The 17,320-nt window shown below is 42.8% G+C and overlaps 2 protein-coding genes across 5 annotated transcripts in view; one reads left to right on the plus strand and one right to left on the minus strand.

Annotated features, from left to right (window-relative positions):
- LOC129767008 (spondin-1) overlaps positions 1–17,320 on the minus strand; it is a 160,540-nt gene that overhangs the window by 98,621 nt on the left and 44,599 nt on the right. The gene's annotated exons all lie outside the window — the stretch shown is intronic.
- Positions 8,588–13,534, plus strand: LOC129765578 (uncharacterized). The gene is made up of 3 exons (XM_055765985.1): positions 8,588–10,316; positions 10,565–13,431; positions 13,499–13,534. Exons 1-3 carry the CDS (start codon positions 8,588–8,590, stop codon positions 13,532–13,534), a joined length of 4,632 nt encoding a protein of 1,543 aa, XP_055621960.1.

Raw genomic sequence — 17,320 nt, forward strand, 5'->3', positions numbered from 1 at the left:
TCTGGAGCTGAATATTGTCCCGCATGACTGGAGACAAGTGAGAGTGATAGCCATACGGAAACCCAACAAGCCGGCTTGCGATCACAACTCGTATAGGCCGATTTCAATGTTATCCTGTATTCGTAAATTGTTAGAGAAAATGATTCTACTTCGTTTGGACAAGTGGGTCGAAACAAACAATTTGCTGTCAAATACGCAGTTTGGCTTCCGCCGAGGTAGAGGGACAAATGATTGTCTCGCTCTGCTATCTTCTGAAATCCAAATCGCATTTGCTCGCAAAGAACAAATGGCTTCCGTTTTTCTCGATACCAAAGGGGCATTTGATTCAGTTTCCATGGAAATTCTCTCAGAGAAGCTTCATAATCGTGGACTCGTGGAATCGTGGACCAATTCTTAACAATTTCCTGTACAATTTACTGTCAGAAAAGCACATGATTTTCTCTCATGGCAGCTCGAAATCTTCTCGTTACAGTTTTATGGGCCTACCACAAGGCTCCTGCCTAAGCCCCCTCTTGTACAGTTTTTACGTCAATGATATGGATGATTGTCTAACTAGAGACTGCACGCTGAGACAACTTGCAGACGATGGAGTTATTTCCATCACGGGTACTAATCCCGTCGTTCTGCAAAAGTCGTTGCAAGATACCCTGAACAATCTGTTCACGTGGGCCCTCAAGCTGGGTATCGAATTCTCTACGGAGAAAACTGAAATGGTCGTTTTTTCTAGGAAGCACGAACCCGCCCAATTCCAGCTTCACCTATCCGACAAAACGATCCAACACTCTATGTTTTTCAAAAACCTGGGTGTATATTTTGATTCTAAGTGTACCTGGGGGAGACACATTGCGTATTTGAAACAGAAATGCCAGCAAAGAATCAATTTTCTCCAAACAATAACCGGAACATGGTGGGGTGCCCATCCAGGAGATCTCATTTAGTTGTACAAAACAACGATATTGTCAGTGTTAGAATATGGCAGTTTTTGCTTCCGATCAGCTGCCAGGATTCATATTCTCAAGCTGGAGAGGATACAATATCGAAGCTTGCGTATAGCCATGGGGTGTTTGCATTCGACACATACGATGAGTCTCGAAGTTTTGGCAGGAGTACCCCCGCTTACTCTTCGGTTCACAGAATTATCCTACAGATTTCTCATCCGTTGCAAGATCATGAATCCATTGGTGATTGATAACTTCGAAAATCTACTCCAACTGACTCCTCAGTCAAGTTTTATGTCTATATACCATGAGTACCTTACCCACGACGTGCACCCTTCACCAGGCATCTCCAACCAAGTTTGCTTCCCATACTTCTGCAATTCCTCTGTCATTTTTGATCTGTCCATGCGACAAAAAATCCATGGAATACCAGATCACCTATGCTCCAATGTTATTCCGTCGATATTTTCGGAAAAATATGGGAAAGTTGGATCTGATAAAATGTTCTTTACAGACGGTTCATACATAAACGAGTCCACTGGCTTCGGCATCTTCAATGAAAATTCCAGTGCCTCTTTCAAACTCAAAGATCCTTGTTCCGTGTATGTCGCTGAACTGGGTGCGATATATTACGCATTAGGGATCATTGAAACATTGCCCATCGACCACTATTGTATTTTTTCAGACAATCTCAGCTCAATAGAGGCAATCCGCTCAATGAAGGTTGATAAACGCTCATCTTATTTCCTAACTAGAATAAGACAACTATTGAGTGTTTTGGTCGAAAAATTATTCAAGATTACCTTAGTATGGGTTCCCTCTCATTGCTCGATTCCGGGGAATGAGAAAGCGGACTCGCTAGCTAAGGTGGGCGCTTTAGAAGGCACACTTTTTGAAAGGCAAATTGCTTATAATGAATTTTTCCACATTCCTCGTCAGTATACGCTCGTAAGTTGGCAGCGCATGTGGAGTGGTGATGAGTTCGGTCGTTGGTTACACACGATTATCCCTAAGGTCTCGACGAGTGCATGGTTCAAGGGATTGAATGCAGGTCGTGATTTCATTCGCGTGATATCTCGGCTTATGTGCAATCACAACAACCTAAACGCGCATCTCTATCGCATTGGGCTCGCAGCAAACAATCTTTGTGATTGTGGCGATGGCTACCACGACATCGAGCATGTTGTCTGGTCGTGTATCCGGTTCCATGCTGCTCGCTCTCAGCTCTCTAGAGCACTGAGAGCACAAGGCAGACAATCGGAGATCCCCGTCCGGGATATCTTAGGTAGCCGGGATCCTGATCTTCTGCTTCATCTATACCTGTTCCTCAGAAACGCCGATGTCAACGTTTAATGATGTTTCCTTCGTTGTGTCCCCGGTTCATATCCCTCCTATCCGATCGATAAACTTTTACTTAGTCGCGGCAATACATACACACACTCTTTACAGATGCACGGGCCGAAGGTTGTGCAGTCCACTGATGATTCAACAAAAGCCAAAGGTTGTACCGCTCATGACAACTCTACACGAGCTGATGATTGCGCCGCCATTCTATCCTGGATTCCTTGAGTCGAGAAAGACGCACCACGCTAGATATGGGGTACAGACTAGGGGGGCGTTGCTGATCAATGGTCAGCTGCATCCCAATAGGAAGTATCCCGTGTCGGGCACACGTACAGAGCATCGAAGACTGCGACATACCAATTATGAGAACACTTGTAATACTAACCTCGAGTCAACCGCGAGTAATCGGTTACATATTACTAACATAGTCTAAGCAAACATTGTCAAAATATTGAACTCCCGGCCCCGTTAGGCTGACGCCATATGAGCCTTAATAAAATATATATTTTGGATAAAAAAAAATAAAATAAAAAGTGTGTGAATTGTAAAATTGCGGGAGAGTCCTTTTATCAATCCCCATCTATGTGAGGGAGAAGCCACCGGAATATCGAAGGAAGGACCCACAACTCCCCCACATAGATCAATTTAAATTTTTAATTCATAGTTCTAACTGTGATGTATTTTCCCTCTGTGAAACATGGCTTTCTTCAGCCGACGAACTGAATTTCCACGATTTCAACATTATTCGCCTCGATCGAAATGACTCGTTTGGTGGCGTACTATTGGGGATCAAAAAATGTCACTCCTTCTATAGAGTCACTCTCCCATCGATGACAGGCATTGAAGTTGTCGCTTGCCAGACGCAAATCAATGGCAAAGACCTCTGCATTGCCTCGATATATATTCCTCCAGGAACTATGGTTAGCCGCCATCAGTTTTTTGATATTATCGAGGCACTGCCGGAGCCGCGGCTAATCTTAGGTGACCTCAACTCCCATGGAACAGCATGGGGGTCACTCTACGATGACAACCGTGCCACTTTGATTTATAATCTGTGTGACAACTTCAAATTGACAGTTTTGAATACTGGGGAAGCAACTAGAATAGCCAACCCTCCTGCACGGGCAAGCATGCTAGACATATCACTTTGCTCTTCTTTATTATTGACCACCTGCCAATAATTTTATCGATCGCCAATGAATCAGGTTCTCGTGAGTCAGTCGATATTGCGTATGACCTCACGAAAAATATTGACTGGAGAAAATTTTCAGAAATAAAATCTGAAGCACTTGTTTTAATGCATGAACTTCCTCCACTCGAAGAGTATAATTTTATATCGAGTTTGATTTACGAAAGCGCACTTCAAGCTCAAAAGAAACGTGTTCCTGCTACCACTTTCCGACGTTGTCCTCCATCACTTTGGTGGGACAAGGAGTGTTCAAAGGTCTACCTTGAAAAATCATCCGCTTTCAAAAAATTCAGGAAAACTGGATTAGTGGAATGGTTTCGAAAGTACCAAGCTCTAGAAGCCAAACTAAAAGGTCTGATTAAAGCAAAAAAGCGTGGATATTGGCGGAAGTTCGTCAATTGTTTGTCAAGGGAGACCGCTATGAGCACTTTTTGGAATACGGCTAGGAGAATGCGTGGCTGGAACCATACAAACGAAAGTGAGGAATACTCTGACCGTTGGATTTTCAAATTTGCAAGAAAGGTTTGTCCCGATTCCGTTCCTGCACAAAGCGTCGTACGCGACATTCCGCTCCAATGCGACTATGAGAATTTTTCGATGGTAGAATTCTCAATTGCCCTCCTCTCATGTAACAATTCAGCTCCTGGGTCGGACAAGATTAAATTCAACTTGTTGAAGAATCTTCCCGACTTGGCAAAACAGCGTTTGCTGAACTTGTTCAACAAGTTTCTGGAGCTGAATATTGTCCCACATGACTGGAGGCAAGTGAGAGTGATAGCCATACGAAAACCCAACAAGCCGGCTTGCGATCACAACTCGTATAGGCCGATTGCAATGTTATCCTGTATTCGTAAATTGTTAGAGAAAATGATTCTACTTCGTTTGGACAAGTGGGTTGAAGCGAACAATTTGCTGTCAAATACGCAGTTTGGCTTCCGCCGAGGTAAAGGGACGAACGATTGTCTCGCGCTGCTATCTTCTGAAATCCAAATCGCATTTGCTCGTAAAGAACAAGTGGCTTCCGTTTTTCTCGATATCAAAGGGGCATTTGATTCAGTTTCCATGGAAATTCTCTCAGAGAAACTTCATAATCGTGGACTTTCGCCAATTCTGAATAATTTCCTGTACAATTTACTCTCAGAAAAGCACATGTTTTTCAATCATGGCAGCTCGAAATCTTCTCGATACAGTTTTATGGGCCTACCGCATGGCTCCTGCCTAAGCCCCCTCTTGTACAGTTTTTACGTCAATGATATGGATGATTGTCTAACTAGAAACTGCACGCTGAGACAACTTGCAGACGATGGAGTTATTTCCATCACGGGTACTAATCCCGTCGTTCTGCAAAAGTCGTTGCAAGATACCCTGAACAATCTGTTCACGTGGGCCCTCAAGCTGGGTATCGAATTCTCTACGGAGAAAACTGAAATGGTCGTTTTTTCTAGGAAGCACGAACCCGCCCAATTCCAGCTTCAGCTAAAGGGTGTGTCACATCAAATTGCATCACGGAAAAAACGCTGTAGAAATTCGCCCAGTAGACCGATCCTTTTGAAAATTTTAGATAGTAAAATAAAAACTGTTAAACAACTTTTGGCATTTTCTTTTTATTCATACTTCGAGCCCAAGCCCGTATGCTCGCACCTTCCTCTTTACCCCGTCCATAAGGTTCTGTACAACGTCAGGTTGTAGTTTTTTTTGAACAGAAATCCATTTTCTCTTGAAGTCCGCCTCCGATTTGACAACTTTTGGGTTCTTCCGGAGGGTCTGCTTCATAATCGCCCAATATTTCTCTATTGGGCGAAGCTCCGGCGCGTTGGGCGGGTTCATTTCCTTTGGCACGAAGGTGACCCCGTTGGCTTCGTATCACTCCAACACGTCCTTTGAATAGTGGCACGAAGCGAGATCCGGCCAGAAGATGGTCGGGCCCTCGTGCTGCTTCAATAGTGGTAGTAAGCGCTTCTGTAGGCACTCTTTAAGGTAAACCTGCCCGTTTACCGTGCCGGTCATCACGAAGGGGGCGCTCCGCTTTCCGCAAGAGCAGATCGCTTGCCACACCATGTACTTTTTGGCAAACTTGGATAGTTTCTGCTTGCGAATCTCCTCCGGAACGCTTGTCCTCTGCGGAGAAGAACAACAATTTCGGCAGCTGACGAAAGTCCGCTTTGACGTAGGTTTCGTCGTCCATTACCAGGCAATGCGGCTTCGTCAGCATTTCGGTGTACAGCTTCCGGGCTCGCGTCTTCCCCACCATGTTTTACCTTTCGTCGCGGTTAGGAGCCTTCTGAACCTTGTATGTACGCAGGCCCTCCCGCTGCTTGGTCCGCTGGACGAATGAACTTGACAAATTCAGCTTATTGGCGACATCCCGGACCGAACTTCTCGGATCACGTCTAAACTGCTTAACTACGCGCTTGTGATCTTTTTCACTGACGGAGCATCCATTTTTGCCGTTCTTCACCTTCCGGTCGATGGTTAGGTTCTCGAAGTATCGTTTTAGTACTCTGCTGACCGTGGATTGGACAATTCCCAGCATCTTACCGATGTCCCGATGTGATAACTCCGGATTCTCGAAATGAGTGCACAGGATTAATTCACGACGCTCTTTTTAGTTCGACGACATTTTTCCAAATTTACGAAAAATTGACAGTGAAGCATGGCCAACGTTATCTTGTAGCGTGGTACTGGTTTCGACATTTGGAAGCCCCTCGTTTAGTTATTTTGAAGTTCAGATTCTACACCAGCTCACTTGTGTGAATCGGAGCCTCTCTCTTCTTTCAATGTATTGGATGTAAGGCAACGCGAGTGCCGCTCCTCTTTTTAGATTTGAGCAACTTGGCATAATGGGTGCTGGATGTGATTCGACGGCTGTGTTTTAGCCAAGACACCCAAATACCAATACACCCGAAAGACTCATGCTTTCCTTTTTTCATTTTTTTCGTTTGGATATTTCCCCCAAATAGCAGAGTCTTTCGGCGGAGGTTTTCTTGTTCTTGGAACCTCAAAAACCCGGCAAGCGATTCGATTTGAACTGCGCTCGGGAGGTTAAAGGTGATCGCCCGAGAATATTTGAATATGAGACCGATGTAGGGACAAGGGAACTTGGCATGACTTGCGTGATTATTAACTTCGTTAATAATTACGCAGTTCCGGTCCTATTGATTAGTACGCTGATCTGAGGACTAAAAATTATGTTCTTCGATTTCAACGTGGACCGTGGAAGAGGTCGGAGTGGTGTTATTTTCTTGAACCGCGAATTTCACAAAAGCTGGATAGTCGATAGATTTAGGCAAAGTTGAAGTTGTACCCTCCCGTGCATCCGTTAAATACATCCGGAGGAAGCGCCGCTACTGACCCCACGGAGTCAACGTTGGAATTGACCAAAAATCCAGCCAAGGCTCAAACCTTTCCGCCTGGTTCGAAGACTGCGCTGCGCGAACAATACTGGCAGCCGCAACAGGCGTAAACCGGAAGTTAGGACCGCTCATCGCACGCCCAGCTAGGAGTAGAACCCGTCGACGTAGCGAATCACATAAATCCATGGTAGTGAGTACCTTTTTTCCTTATCCATTATTAACATGCGCATGTAGGATAAGTGATATTGAGCAAAACGCTATAAATAGCTACTAACCACGAAAGCCACACAATTCAAAGCCATACACACACAAATAATGCATGCAGTGGAGAGCTCACTCCATATGACTGTGTAATTTCAATCGCTATAAGCGAAGCCATTCATGAATAGCCTAACGGAGTAAATAGCAAGCGCGCCGTCTTCTCAACCTAGATGTGATGAGATCGAGACTTGGGAGGGAAATTAGAGTAGAGTAATGAAATTTGATTAATGTTCTTAGAGTAAATAAATTTTCTATGTTGATGGATGTTCTTTCCTGATTGACTAAATGTTCAATGTAGAAGAGAAGTGTTGATGAAGCTAATTGATTTAAGTGATTGAGAATGTTGTGAGAGATGTTTTGATATTTAATGTAGTGTAAAATAAACTTTTCCGTTCGATTTATATGTTAAGGTCTAAGAAACAAATGTGTATTTACTGGCTCGCGGTGGCCTAAACACCGACGAACCCGTTCACTCTTCTTTTTGTGTTAATTAGGTCACGAGTCAGGGTGGAGACTCCTTTTTTTGTTTACTTCCACTCTCACTCCTACGCTCCGAAGCGAGCTCTGAAGTTGAGGGGAAGATCATTATTAGTAGGTCCAGTGAGGAGACCTCAGCATAAGTGGTAGTCAGTGGGATCGACCCAGACTTCCTTGTGTCTGCATTACGTCTCGTGGACAAACGATATCGCGGGTTCTCCCGAGAGTGCAGGAAAAAAGTCGCGAAGCTAACCGGGTTGGTGAGGAGAAAAGGACAAACCCGCCCTCAGTGGGTGTCTCATTGCCGGGCAAGGAAAATAACACGGCGGTCGGTCTCCCTCACGGGAGTGGCGCTTAAGCCGACCGCTTATCTGCGCAAATTCCCCGGTAGCGACGGGCTCGCGCGCTCCCCCGGCGTCGCGGGTTACATTTGGCGCCCAACGTGGTTTTTGGCACGACATTTGATGTCATTGGAAAATAATTTTGGGAAAATTATTTGAGAAATTATAATTTTTTTTTCTTTGTCTTCGGAAAAATTTATGTTTTTTGGTGAAAGATTTTTTTTCCCTTTTTTGAGTTATTAATTTACATTTTCGTTCATAATATTTTTGGTATATATTTTGTTTATTAATTTCTATGATAATCTTCATCAATTATTACATTTAATTATTTTTTGTTTATTCATACAAATATCTATTTCGGTAAGAATCCTTGAACATTTAACTCGCATGTATAATACATTTATTTTTCTTGTTAATTATTCATCCATATCAGCTCAAACATAAAAACGATATTGGGCAGTTATAATTATTGTCTTCTACTACGTAATTATTCTCAAACACATTTTTCGTATCTAAAACTATTTTTTTTTGTTGAAATTCAGCCTCTCTACTGTATTATTGATTAAAATTGTTCTTTATAAAATTATTGATCAAGCATTCGGAATCAGTCAGCTACGTCCCGTTGTCCTGTGAATTAAAAAAATATATATATATTAATTATTGGTATTGTTTTAATTAATCAAAATGGATAAATTTCCGTCTGCGGAGTACCTTACGATGGACGAAGTAGACTACGAGCTGAGTATTCGGGAGAAACTCGATGAGAATACAATCGGGCTAGACCTCTCTGAGAAACAGCGGTGTTTGAGGAAATTATTTAAGGCAGATGCTAAAATAGGGCGGAACTATCGTTCCAATTTAAGTATACGGGACGAATACCCAGTGGTGGGAAAAAAATTCGACGAAGTGAAGAAGGCTTTGTGGCGATATGGGATGGACACCAGATGGGAGTCGGTTCTTTTACATTGCTATTACAGAGCGAAACGGTGTTCAGCTGAAAACGAGAGCGAGAAGATACAAAAAAGAGATTTGGTTCGCAGTATTGGGGAATTGATGAGGCAATACAAGGTTGGTCCACCAGCATCACCGGTGTTGGATAGGATTAATTACATGATTAACGAGGCAGAGCAAGCCAAAGCCTTGAGTCCTCCACGTACTGAAAACGAACAACATCATCTACCGTTGCCAGAACTGACTACACCTGTGGGGGCAAACAATTTGCCGATTAAAAATACTGGTGCAATACCAAAAACCCGACGAGTGTGGGAAACTGAACTGCAACAAGAGAACAGGGAATTGCGAGAAAAAATCGAACAACTAGAGAAAACCATGCAGAGCGTTCTGGCAACTTCTAATAACAACAGAATGACTTGTGTGGTAGGGAATAGGCTTAATGGCGATAGCAACCAGACAACCAGTGAACCCAGCAGGAGGGAAAAAAAAGTCCGGTTCGATACATTACGACCCGATGCACCACGACCCGTATACAGCGTCTTAGAAGGTCCAAATACGATCACACATCAACCGACAATAACGAGACAAACTCAGAATGTTCGACCAAATTTAAGTGAACAGTACGCTGGAAGTTCGGATGACTATGAGTCCTCAGATGATTCATATTCCTACCGGGAACCGCGATTTACGGACAGAACAAGACACGAAACAAGAGGGCATCGACGTCAGAATCAAGCACACCAGACGGGCAGAGACTTTTACAGAGTCGAAAAATGGAAGCTTAGGTTCACTGGAGAAAACAGGTCGGGAAGTGTGGAGAGCTTCCTGTATAAATTAAAAAAGATTGCGGAGCGAGAGGGAGTTTCAGATAGACAACTTTTACGGGATGTGCATTTGCTGTTGGATGGTCTTGCCTCTGACTGGTTTTTCACATTCGTAGATCAGTTTGACGACTGGCAGACGTTCGAACACATGATCAAATACAGATTTGGTAACCCAAATCAAGATCAAGGGATACGGCAGAAAATCCATGAGAGGAAACAACAGAGAGGCGAGTCATTCATCGCATTTGTTACAGAAATCGAAAAACTGACAAAAATGCTCTCCAAACCTCTGTCGAAAAGCAGAAAATTCGAGATAGTGTGGGACAACATGCGCCTACACTATCGTTCGAAATTGGCAACGATCGAGGTGAATGATCTGCATCAGCTGATAAAACTGAATTACCGCATTGATGCAACTGATCCTAGCCTCCAGATGGGTTTCCTAGAACCAGCAAGAAGACCGGTAAACAACCTGCAAATTGACGCGGCAGAGTACACGAGTGACGAAGAGGAGATGGTTAATGCAGTGGAACTAAACCAGCCCAGAGAACGTCAAGCAATGAGACCGAGAACATTGATTGCAAGAGGGAATAGGCAAGAGGAACAACCGAATACATCAGCGCCACCTACACGAAGTTGTTGGAACTGTCAACAGCCCGGACATACATGGCGGGACTGTTCGAGACCGAAAACAATTTTTTGTTTTGGGTGTGGCATTCTAGGAAGGACGATTCGATCATGCGAACGTTGCTCTTCGACGATGACGTTTCGCAATCGTACTAACGATTCGGGAAACTAACTCGAGGATGTGAGCAGGGGAATCCTTCCGTCCTTGGAAACCTCACGATTCCCAATACAAAAATAAAAAACTTTGACCCACTAGCAACGATACATCACATCACGATCAATCCAAGTAAATGTCCCCATATCACAGTGAGAGTTTTTGATACCGAAATCGAAGCATTATTAGACTCGGGAGCCGGAGTGAGCGTAACAAATTCGTCAGAATTTGCAATAAAATACGGACTGAAAATCCTTCCAGCAGCGATTCGAGTGAGTACAGCTGATGGAACAGCATACAAGTGTCTGGGATACCTTAACGTACCATACACTTACAAAAACATGACTCGTGTCATCCCGACCATTATTGTACCTCAGATCAGCAGAAAACTCATTTTGGGTACGAATTTCTGGGAAGGGTTCAGCATTAAACCGATGATAGATATGGGGTACGGTTTGGAGAAAATTGAAACATTGGATATCGGGCAAACTTCACAAATGTGTTTCACAGTGGAGCCAACCGTGGAAATTCCGAAAATTCCAGAAAAAGAAGATGAAACACTAGATTTCCCAACATTCGATTCTCCGGCGGAACCGATACCTGATGAGATCGAAACGGAGCATAATCTCACAACGAAAGAGCGAGCACAGCTGATAACGACAATAAAACAATTTGCCTTTACTGCCCCTGGTAAACTTGGGAGGACGAACCTCATACAACACGAGATCATATTGAAGGAGGATGCCAAACCGCGGAATCAACCTGTATATAAATGTTCACCCTACATACAGAAGGAAATTGATGAAGAAATAGAACGTTTCAAACAGTTAGATGCGATTGAAGAATGCTATAGCGAGTGGACGAACCCCTTGGTTGCTGTGAGGAAATCAAATGGAAAGATCAGAGTTTGTTTAGATTCGAGAAGGATAAATGCGATGACGGTAAAGGACGCATATCCTATGCAAAATATGCAGGATATTTTCCATCGTTTAGAAAATGCGAAATTCTTTTCAGTAATCGACCTGAAAGATGCTTACTTTCAGATTCCTCTGAAAGAAGAATGCAGAAATTTTACAGCCTTCCGAACATCAAAGGGACTCTTCCGGTTCAAAGTATGCCCTTTTGGACTAACGAATGCCCCATTCACGATGTGCCGGCTGATGAATAAAGTGATCGGATTCGATCTTCAGCCGAACGTATTCGTGTATTTAGATGACGTGGTGGTGGCAACAAAAACGCTCAATGAGCATTTCAAATTACTGCGAATAATAGCGGGGCGGTTGAAAGCAGCAAGACTAACTATTTCGTTAGAAAAGTCGAAATTTTGCCAAAGAAAGGTCATGTACTTGGGGTACCTTTTATCGGAACACGGAGTGGCAATCGATGAATCCCGTATACAACCCATCCTTGATTACGCGAGACCGAAAACAGTGAAGGACGTCCGACGATTAATGGGATTGGCTGGTTTTTACCAAAAATTTATTAGCAACTACAGCGAAATAACTACCCCAATAACAAACCTTTTGAAAAAGGATAAGAAGAAAATTTCATGGACTGAGGAGGCGGAAACGGCATTTAATAAGCTGAAATCAGCGCTCATATCGGCCCCAATTCTGGGCAATCCGGATTTTTCAAAGCCTTTCACGATAGAGTCTGACGCTTCAGACAACGCTATTGGCGCTGCTCTGGTGCAGGAACTCGAAGGGCAAACGCGGATTATAAGCTATTTTAGCAAAAAGCTAAGCAACACTCAACGGAAATATGCAGCGGTCGAGAAAGAATGTTTGGCGGTTCTTATGGCGATAGACCACTTCCGCCATTATGTGGAAGGGACAAAATTTCGGATAGTAACTGATGCCAGAAGTTTACTGTGGCTATTTAAAATAGGGGCGGAATCAGGAAACTCTAAATTGCTACGATGGGCCCTAAGAATACAGTCGTATGACGTGGAACTGGTTTACCGAAAGGGGAAGAATAACATAACTGCAGATTGTCTGTCGCGCTCAATTGAAACCGTAACGGTAACGTCACTCGATCCTCAGTACGACGATCTAATGTCACAAATTGAAGCAAACCCCATTCAATTCAAAGATTACAAAGTAATTGACGGGAGAATCTACAAATATTGCAAATCCCAAAATAAACGATCCGACCCTCGATTCGCGTGGAAGTGGTTCACTCCGAAAGCAGCAAGAACGGATGTGATTAGGACCGAGCATGGGAAAGCCCATTTCGGCTTCGAGAAGACGCTGGGGTCTGTAAAGGAAAGGCATTTTTGGCCAGGTATGGCCAAAGAAATAAAAAACTTCTGTAGAGAATGTGTGCAATGCCAAACGAGCAAAGCGGTGAATATAAATGCAACTCCTCCGATGGGATCGCAAAAGCCGGTAGAGTACCCATGGCAGTTCGTCACTTTGGACTATATCGGACCACTGCCTGTCTCGGGGAAAAAGCGTAGCACGTGCCTACTGGTGGCCACGGACGTCTTCAGCAAATTTGTACTCGTGCAGCCTTTTAGAGAGGCGAAAGCTGATTCACTCGTAGACTTCGTAGAAAACATGATTTTCCGACTTTTCGGAGTTCCAGAAATCGTTCTTACAGATAATGGAACTCAATTTTTGTCCAAAATTTTCCGCGAACTGCTAGTTAAATATAACGTAAACCACTGGTTGACACCTGCCTACCACCCACAGGTCAATAACACCGAAAGGGTGAATCGCGTGGTAACCACAGCCATTCGAGCCACCCTTAAAAAAGAACATAAGCATTGGACGAACAACTTACAAGAGATTGCCAACGCAATTAGAAACGCAGTTCACGATTCCACCAAATATAGTCCCTATTTCATCGTTTTTGGGCGGAACCAGGTCTCGGATGGAAAGGAATACGCCATCATTCGAGATAACCACCAACAGGAAGAAAACTGTCAGGAAAAATTGTCAGAAGAACGGAAGCAATTGTTCGAAGAGGTGAGGAATAATCTGGCAAAAGCTTATAAAAGACACGAAAAAAATTACAATCTGCGATCAAACACAGATTGTCCACGGTATGTTGTTGGGGAAAAGATCCTGAAAAAGACATTTGATCTGTCAGATAAAGGCAAAGGTTTTTGCAAAAAGCTCGCTCCTAAATACGAACAATGTGTTGTAAGAAAAGTCCTTGGTTCTCACACCTATGAGCTGGAGGATAACGCTGGAAAACGCATTGGCGTATTTTTCGCAAACCAGCTCAAAAAAATGAATTTTCCTTCTGATGCTCCAAAAACCTAAGGGTTAAGTGTTCAAGCTATGTACCTTTCATGAAGGAACTAATAACAAAAAACACACCTATGTGGAAAGTCCTACGTCGAATCCCATCGATTGAGGAATCGTTGATTCTTTGGAAGATTGCTTGAAGTCTGAGTTGAGAGCTCACAATGACCCGGGAAAAGTAGCAAAGTTCACGAAGAAAATGAACGAGTCGGAGCTATGACCTGTGCAAAGTAGCGGTCATGGTACCGTGAAGCGTAAAGCGAGCACTGATGATGACTTTCGAAATTATCAGTAGTGGACTTTGTGAAGAAACGAAGAGTAGAGCGCCTCAGCACTAGAGAGCAGTCCGAAGAAGAAGAGACTTGATAAACCTCTCGATTGGTTGATTCCGTAGAATCAAGTTTTTTTTGAAAGCTATGTAGCCGAAGTGACTAACGGGAATCCCAACGAAAACATCAAGAAAGAGACCGACCTTCGGAACCGAGTTGGTAGGGAAAAGCGACCCGGATTGTAAATATTTGTAAATATTAGTTGTAGTTAGTTATTATTTTTTCCTAGTTCCCTAACCCTTACTTCTAGTGTTAGTCTTAATTCTAGTTAGATTAGTTTGTTAATTCATTAAAAAGTTATAGTCACTCACGTTTTTCCTTTGTTTATATTCCATATTTTTCGGTTGTTTTTGTTTTTTCGTCATTTTTGGCGTTCCGGTATTCCATTATTTATTTGTTTTTTTTTGGTTCGAAGAAATTCCGTTTAGTTTATTAGGTTATCCGTGTTGGTACAGTTTCCTTAGTTTAATTCCTAAAATAAGTAAAAAATTAATAGATATTTAGATTGAAGAATTACATTTTGGTTATCGTTGTGATTTTGGTCTTGTCACTGTGTCCTCCAGCTCATATTCCGTGTCCTATCCTTGAAAATTTTCCTGTCCGTGTTTCCCTTGTGTTTCACCAGTGTCCAGATCCAGTTGTTCCCGTTTTCTACCGGCTTTTCAGTAGCCTCCATCCTTTTCCATTATTGTGTTTTCTTTTGATGATTTTCATTCCATTCCTGTGTTTTCCTTCAGTTGTGGTTTCCAAGAGTTGTCCTAGTCGTTTTGCAGATTCCTTCATTATTTGTCTCCAATGGTCCCGTTCAATATTCCTCCGTCCTTTTTGTCCTAGTCCCTTTTTGGTCCCGTTCCTGGTCATCCTCGTCCTTCGTCGTTGTTTGGATCGTTTCCTCAGCAACAATCCAGTCCAATCGGTGATGCTGTTCCCCTTGTCGAACCTAATCTGGGAAAGAAAAAGAGAAAAAAAAGCTTAACACCTAAGAATTGGAACGACTCACCATCTTCACTTTCCTTTTCCATCGTTGTCCATATCGCTCACAAGGTTTTTTCTTCATAAACACGGAATCGTCCGTGTGAAACACATAAATTAAAAAAAAAAAAAAAAAAAAAAAAAAAACAAACTTCACTGACCAAACCATCGCTCCGGTTTGTTTACTTCTTAAACACTGTTTAGTTGGCAATAGCTTGAGTGACTTGTGTGAGTGTATTGGGAGAATGAGTGTACATCGCTTGTAAGCGAGGGGTGCGTGAATGTGTGATTGGTTGATTATTTAGTTTTGTTTTGTGATTTTGTTAGGAAAAAGGTCATCTCATCGTTGGAGCATGCCAACGATTGAGAATGGCGAACTTTAAGATTTTTCTTCGGTGGAAGCACGCAATCTTTGGAGTTTCCAAAGTAGCTTCCATATCCGAAGAAATTTCGGGCTAATTTAAGATGGATATTGTTTTCATTCCTTTTTACTCGGGTAAAGTTCTGAGGTCGGAATGAACAATATTCATCGAGTTATTTTTTCGACGTAGGTCGATAGTACGTTTTTTTTTACATCTCCAGAAATACTTCTATTAATGAGAAGTGGAGGATGTAAGGATTTTAGTTATAGTTTTGGGTAATTTTGAGTATATTTTTTCTTCATTTTGTGTGAATAGGATTGTCAACTAATAGTAGTTCTTGAAGGTCAGATCGATTGATGTATTTTCGAGTTTTTCTTGTTTCTCAGTTCAGTAGTTAGTTAGTTGCTGTAATGCCAGTAATTTTTGATGGGCGTTTAGAGTTAACCTTTTACAGTGGTTCGCATGACATTTCGCTGGAGACCGGAGCTGTAAAGCGTTGATGGTCAGTTACAGACAGATTACCCGATCTGATACTGGAGATAGAGGATGAGTCAATTCAGTTTGACGATGACCACATATGACCCCGAAAATGTTAGTGAACATTCTGCGAAGGGAGACTCTATTTTCGCCTTCGAAAATTTGATTGGTTTATGCCAATCAAATTTTCGAAAATTCAGCAGGGAATGATGTAGCGTGGTACTGGTTTCGACATTTGGAAGCCCCTCGTTTAGTTATTTTGAAGTTCAGATTCTACACCAGCTCACTTGTGTGAATCGGAGCCTCTCTCTTCTTTCAATGTATTGGATGTAAGGCAACGCGAGTGCCGCTCCTCTTTTTAGATTTGAGCAACTTGGCATAATGGGTGCTGGATGTGATTCGACGGCTGTGTTTTAGCCAAGACACCCAAATACCAATACACCCGAAAGACTCATGCTTTCCTTTTTTCATTTTTTTCGTTTGGATATTTCCCCCAAATAGCAGAGTCTTTCGGCGGAGGTTTTCTTGTTCTTGGAACCTCAAAAACCCGGCAAGCGATTCGATTTGAACTGCGCTCGGGAGGTTAAAGGTGATCGCCCGAGAATATTTGAATATGAGACCGATGTAGGGACAAGGGAACTTGGCATGACTTGCGTGATTATTAACTTCGTTAATAATTACGCAGTTCCGGTCCTATTGATTAGTACGCTGATCTGAGGACTAAAAATTATGTTCTTCGATTTCAACGTGGACCGTGGAAGAGGTCGGAGTGGTGTTATTTTCTTGAACCGCGAATTTCACAAAAGCTGGATAGTCGATAGATTTAGGCAAAGTTGAAGTTGTACCCTCCCGTGCATCCGTTAAATACATCCGGAGGAAGCGCCGCTACTGACCCCACGGAGTCAACGTTGGAATTGACCAAAAATCCAGCCAAGGCTCAAACCTTTCCGCCTGGTTCGAAGACTGCGCTGCGCGAACAATACTGGCAGCCGCAACAGGCGTAAACCGGAAGTTAGGACCGCTCATCGCACGCCCAGCTAGGAGTAGAACCCGTCGACGTAGCGAATCACATAAATCCATGGTAGTGAGTACCTTTTTTCCTTATCCATTATTAACATGCGCATGTAGGATAAGTGATATTGAGCAAAACGCTATAAATAGCTACTAACCACGAAAGCCACACAATTCAAAGCCATACACACACAAATAATGCATGCAGTGGAGAGCTCACTCCATATGACTGTGTAATTTCAATCGCTATAAGCGAAGCCATTCATGAATAGCCTAACGGAGTAAATAGCAAGCGCGCCGTCTTCTCAACCTAGATGTGATGAGATCGAGACTTGGGAGGGAAATTAGAGTAGAGTAATGAAATTTGATTAATGTTCTTAGAGTAAATAAATTTTCTATGTTGATGGATGTTCTTTCCTGATTGACTAAATGTTCAATGTAGAAGAGAAGTGTTGA

Source organism: Toxorhynchites rutilus, chromosome 2 (assembly GCF_029784135.1).
Source record: "Toxorhynchites rutilus septentrionalis strain SRP chromosome 2, ASM2978413v1, whole genome shotgun sequence".
Taxonomy (NCBI): Eukaryota; Metazoa; Arthropoda; class Insecta; order Diptera; family Culicidae; genus Toxorhynchites; species Toxorhynchites rutilus.